Here is a 3,859-nt window from a genome sequence, read left to right as displayed (position 1 = left end):
AAAAAAAAAAAAAAAAAAAAAAAAACAATAGGTCCCCCCCATCTCCCTTTATCCTAATGATGTACCAGTATCAGGAGCCTTGGGCACAAGTTTGCAAGTGCCAGTTACAGGGTGCCAATCAACTTCCCCTGCTCAATGGGTCCCAATGCAATAGGTCATCTAAGAGCTGTGTGCGCACTGGGCTGCACATGCAACTTAAAGATTCCAGTGCACTGGGACATGTGAAAACTGTGCATGCAACACGTGGTTTTCAGAAGTCCTAGTTCACTGGGATCCCAGGATCAAGGAAAGGCTCCCCAGTTCTGGAATTCTGGTAGGCCAGGTCCTTTAAAAACCATGTGTGCAGCCCCGCTTAGAATGCCATATGTTCAAATTAAAGCCACACATACAAACAAGCCATAAATATGTTCTACGTTACATGCAAATTCTTTTTGCAGCTCATATGCTATTTCATGGCATGAAGTTGAGTATACATGTGGCACGCTGCATCTTTATCATGCAATTAATATTAACTGTAGGATTAATAGAACATCTGCCAGGGGACACAGTATACTAGCCATGACAATCACAGAAAACAAATCTAACTACGCCAACACTGTTCCAGAAGATGAGTTTAGGAAAGGCATAAAATAATTCAGAATAATGATGGTAATTTAAATAGCACCTTCAATTTCAGGTATTTTACAAACTCTTATGGGAATACAATTACTTCTGGGGAGGAATGGGACAGCTGTTTCATGTTCCACAGCAACACTACAATTATAGTAGAGAATAAATAAAACTGAAAACACTGGGGTAAGTAGACAAAAAGTAATCTATAAAGATGCTGGCTGCTTCCAGTCTTACAAAAGTTAACTGTAAACTGAGAGAAGGGGAATTTTTAAAGCTAAGTTAAGCATGTGTATCTCTGACTTCATAGGTGAGTCCTGTAGGCACAGAGCCGCTGCAGAACTCGTTCTTCAGACTTTCTATAAATTCATAGTTATTTAAAGGGGCAGGGGGAAGAGAGGGAGAGAGAGAGAAAGAGATGAGTTCTATAAATGTGTTGCTCATCTGGGATGTAAGAGATTCAGGTTTGAGTCTCTGTTGAGTGCCCCCATGAATGTACTACCCACCAACACACTGGCTACTCTGACTTCTTTTTTTCATCACAATGCAAAATGGGGGAAAATAAATTATTTGAGATTTCTATTTCAAGAGCACTTTCCACCTAGTTGCAACTGTAAGAAGCATTCACAACCTCATTTCTCACACATCATCTACACTCACACCATACTGAGCCACCGGATCAATAAGTGATGCAAAGTAAACAGACACTTGCCTAATCAAAATTATTTTCAGCAGCAATAGGGTTTAAATTGGTTGTCTCCTTTTCAGATAACAATCAGGAATCTTTAAATCATGAGATAATAACTTTGTGTGATTGCAATAAGGTCAGAGATGCTTCAAAGAAGCTTGTGAATTTACCACAAAAGGAATAATTTAAAAAGCGCAGAAGTATTTTCACTTCAATACAATGCTAAATGTCATTTTGCACAACCAAAATTAACTTGACTATCATTTCAAATTACAGGTTGAATGAAGGTTGTTTACTGAACAAGGTAAATACTACCATTGTGAGATCATCAATAACATGCTGCTGTTCTATAACTTGCAATCTCAGGAATTCAATTTCTTGCTCCTCTCGTGTGTTGCTAAGGTCATTCAAGGAAGTGTGCCTCTTCAGTGCTGGCTGTGTGGATAATTTTTCTTTCTAGGGGCAAAAGAAAGCTACATTATTAACATAAAAACCTCTTTAAGTGTCTTCCCACATCACTAGGTAAAACATTCCATCTGTTATATTAATATACGAGTTTTCAGATTCATCAGCAAGTGTTCCCAGACTCACAGGCCACAGCCACATGAGCGTGGATGTTTGTTTCCCGGGGCACAAGAAGCAACAGTACACTCTGTGCCACTGCTAACTGCCCCTGGAGAATGCCTGTGCCATGTGCCCTCTGGCACATGGCCAGTTACTCTGGGTGGGGTAGGAGAGACTGGGGCCAGCACTATGCTGGCCCCTGCAGCCTTACCTGGGATTCTGGGGGCCTCCCAGTGCTGCAGCCATGGCAATCCTGCCACTCAGAGGCTGGCCGGCAGCTGGAGTGTGGCTCCAGCTGACCAGGCTCTGGTTTTAGGCAGTGCACACTACCCCCACAATGTGCCACCCTGCTTTTTTGTGTGCAGGTTTTTTAATGCTGGGATCTTCCAGGGTCAAAAAAACACCCACCATACTGCTACCTTGCAGCATGGAAAACACCTGAATGTGTGGTGCTGCAGACATGTCTGCAGTGCCACATACTGCATGGCCATGGTCATCTGGACACAGCCAAAAGGTCCTTTTGCCACCAAGCTACTGAATTTACTTGCATATAAGATGACCTACAAATAATTAGATTCTATATATGGAAAGTTTATAAATTAGGTACAGAATCTAATTATTGGAGGTCTGTCTTGAATTTGTTAACTTTCCATTACTACAGCAGGGAAAATAAGCCTCGGGGGTCAGGTAGCCCCCTTGATCTCTTCCCCCAACTTTTTTCTTCTGTCGCCCCTTCCCCCCTTCTTACTGTCACTCCCTGCTCTCCCTGAGCACATGGAAGTGACAAGAAATTTGAAAAAACTGACCTTTAAATAAACATAATGGTAGTGGTGATTTGCATTTAGTATCCATACATTTAGATCATTTAAGCTTGTTGATGCAGTTTACATTTTTTGAAACTGCTGCACGTTTTAGCACAGGTATTCCATAAATAAACTTTTAAGTAGCACATTGGCACCTTCTTATATATAGTACAAGCTATGCATGATATAAGTCCACAGCCAAAAGGTACATGAATTACCATGTACTTCATGGGGCTGGACCCCACCAGAGTCAACAGCATTTCAAGCCATTAGTGACCCCACAGCTCAGCACTGCTCAGTATATGTGTGTATTCCAGATACACCCACAAAGCGATCACATGCTAATTAGTCCCCACTCATGTCAGGAACCAGGCGTTCTTGTCATGAGTCTTGGGATACTTCAAAAAAAAAATTGCAGATGAGGCATAGGACAACCTACTCTGGCTTTACCTCATGAAGTGCAGGGCCATGCTAATCATATGCAACAGGGCTGAGAGAGCGGCTGACCGAGGTAAACTAGGTAAACTGTTTGGGGCCCCATTTGGTAATGTTTGTCAGACATTTAAGGCTGGTAAAGAAACAAGAATCATTGGAAATGGGAAAGGTGAAGCTCAGCTGTGTGCGTAGAAAGGAAATAAAAATGTATGCAGTGTAGCGGCTCACCATGACTTGAAAAAGAGAAGGACTGTGCTCAGTGGGCATTACTAAGTCATATTCAGAAGGGTTGCATATCTAGGTGTACCTCCTCCCTAGCTTGCTCCTGCGGCCCTATGCCTAAGAGTGAGAGAAACTTGGGGGCATCCAAACCCCAAGCCTCCAGGCTTGGACCTGCACATAGGATGCCTGCCAAATGATCTGGCAACATCGGAAGCCCCGGGTGGAGGTGGAGGATGTTTCCAGTAGTAGGGCCACATATGGTTCTTGAATGACCCATGGATTTGGAATCAAACTGGCTTGAAACATGAAAAGTTTTCCTTAAAAGGTGTGCTGGGTGGATATTGCAATGGGAATCTGTACAATGTAATTACAATGATGAGCTTTGGACTGTCAAATGAGTCACAGAGGCCATGGGACAGATTGGTAGAGGAATTGTGATTTTATATATTTAGAATTGTGATTTTTTATATTGAGAAGCTGGATACCTTCAAGTCAGCCGGCCCTGACAACCTGCACCCCAGGGTACTCAAGGAGCTGG

The 3,859-nt window shown here is 42.6% G+C and overlaps 1 protein-coding gene across 3 annotated transcripts in view; it reads right to left on the bottom strand.

The window, feature by feature from the left end:
- Positions 1 to 3,859, bottom strand: part of JAKMIP1 (janus kinase and microtubule interacting protein 1) — a 111,453-nt gene that overhangs the window by 31,801 nt on the left and 75,793 nt on the right. For all 3 annotated transcript variants that reach the window (XM_019553442.1, XM_019553441.1, XM_019553443.1), the window contains exon 7: positions 1,613 to 1,753. In XM_019553442.1, coding sequence (XP_019408987.1) covers positions 1,613 to 1,753 — 141 coding nt within the window. The remainder of the gene's footprint in view (positions 1 to 1,612; positions 1,754 to 3,859) is intronic.

This window comes from Crocodylus porosus, unplaced genomic scaffold, assembly GCF_001723895.1.
Source record: "Crocodylus porosus isolate Cpor-Errol unplaced genomic scaffold, CroPor_comp1, whole genome shotgun sequence".
Classification (NCBI taxonomy): Eukaryota; Metazoa; Chordata; order Crocodylia; family Crocodylidae; genus Crocodylus; species Crocodylus porosus.
This window is presented reverse-complemented; position numbering and strand designations above follow the sequence as displayed.